This window comes from Eimeria mitis, genomic scaffold (assembly GCF_000499745.2).
Source record: "Eimeria mitis Houghton genomic scaffold, Emh_scaff1559, whole genome shotgun sequence".
NCBI classification, from domain to species: Eukaryota; Apicomplexa; class Conoidasida; order Eucoccidiorida; family Eimeriidae; genus Eimeria; species Eimeria mitis.
In genome coordinates, this window is record NW_013569774.1 from 5,234 (window position 1) to 6,442 (window position 1,209).

The following is a 1,209-nucleotide window of genomic DNA, read 5'->3' on the forward strand; positions in this document are numbered from 1 at the left end:
TTGCAGAAAGGAACCCGATAAGTTCTATGACAATAAAAAAGTTTGGTCGTCTCGAGATTCAGAGTGAGCAGTGTGGGGTGTATGTTTTCTCTCTCTCCCTTTTTCAGGGTTTAGGGTTTAGGGTTTAGGGTTTAGGGTTTAGGGTTTGGGGTTTGGGGTTTGCATGCATGCATGCGCTGCAGTGCTCAACAGCGTACAACACAGCCCCCTAGACGCTCCTGCCCGCTCCTCTTCAGCTCAGCGTCCCTCGGTGCCGGTCAGGGAGGAGGTCACCGTCGCCTCAGAGGTAAGGAGACACGGAGACACCTCAGTAGGAGACACGAAGACACCTCAGCAGGAGACACACGGAGATACTTGAGTAGGAGACACAGAGACACCTGAGTAGGAGACACGGAGACACCTCAGTAGGAGACACGAAGACACCTCAGCAGGAGACACACGGAGATACTTGAGTAGGAGACACAGAGACACCTGAGTAGGAGACACGGAGACACCTCAGCAGGAGACACGGAGACACCTCAGCAGGAGACACACGGAGACACCTGAGTGGGAGACACGGAGACACCTGAGCAGGAGACACGGAGACACCCGAGTAGGAGACAGGTGTAGTGAGGAGACAGAGTGTGTGCTGTCTCCTCACTACCAGTAGAAAGTGTCTCTCTTGGGGTGGATGTGAAGAGACAGCAGCGGCGGAGGAGACAGTTTGTGGGGTTGTTGGGAGCCGTGTTTATCTCTTTTTTTTTTTTTTTTTTTTTTTTTTTTTTTTTTTTTTTTTTTTTTTTTTTTTTTTTTTTTTTTTTTTTGATTATGTAGAGGCTTTGTCTGTGTTTTTTTTGTTGTTTCTTTTGTCTCTCTCTCTGTTTACTTTAATTATGTTGTTGTCTCTCTTCTGTCTCCTCCTGCTGTCTCCTCACCGTGGAGACAGTCTCCTGTCTCTGTTTGTCTCCTCCCGGCTGTCTCTGCTTTCTCAGCTCGAGGCGGCGGAGCTCATCGATGAAAGAATCGCAAAGGGTCGAGGTCAGCCTTGTCTCCTCTGTCTCCTCTCTTGCCTCCTTTGTCTCCTCTCGTGTCTCCTGTCTCCTCTCTTGTCTCCTTTGTCTCCTGTCTCTTGTCTCCTTTGTCTCCTCTCCTGTCTCCTTTGTCTCCTCTCCTGTCTCCTTTGTCTCCTTTGTCTCCTCTCCTGTCTCCTTTGTCTCCTCTCTTGTCTCC

General features: G+C 49.5%; 1 protein-coding gene across 1 annotated transcript in view; it reads left to right on the top strand.

Moving 5' to 3' along the window:
- EMH_0039500 (uncharacterized protein) overlaps positions 1-358 on the top strand; it is a gene marked incomplete at both ends in the record, with an annotated part of 5,194 nt that extends 4,836 nt beyond the window's left edge. The window contains one exon of the mRNA XM_013495402.1: positions 183-358. Coding sequence (XP_013350856.1) covers positions 183-358 — 176 coding nt within the window. The remainder of the gene's footprint in view (positions 1-182) is intronic.
- Positions 359-1,209: the final 851 nt, after the last annotated feature.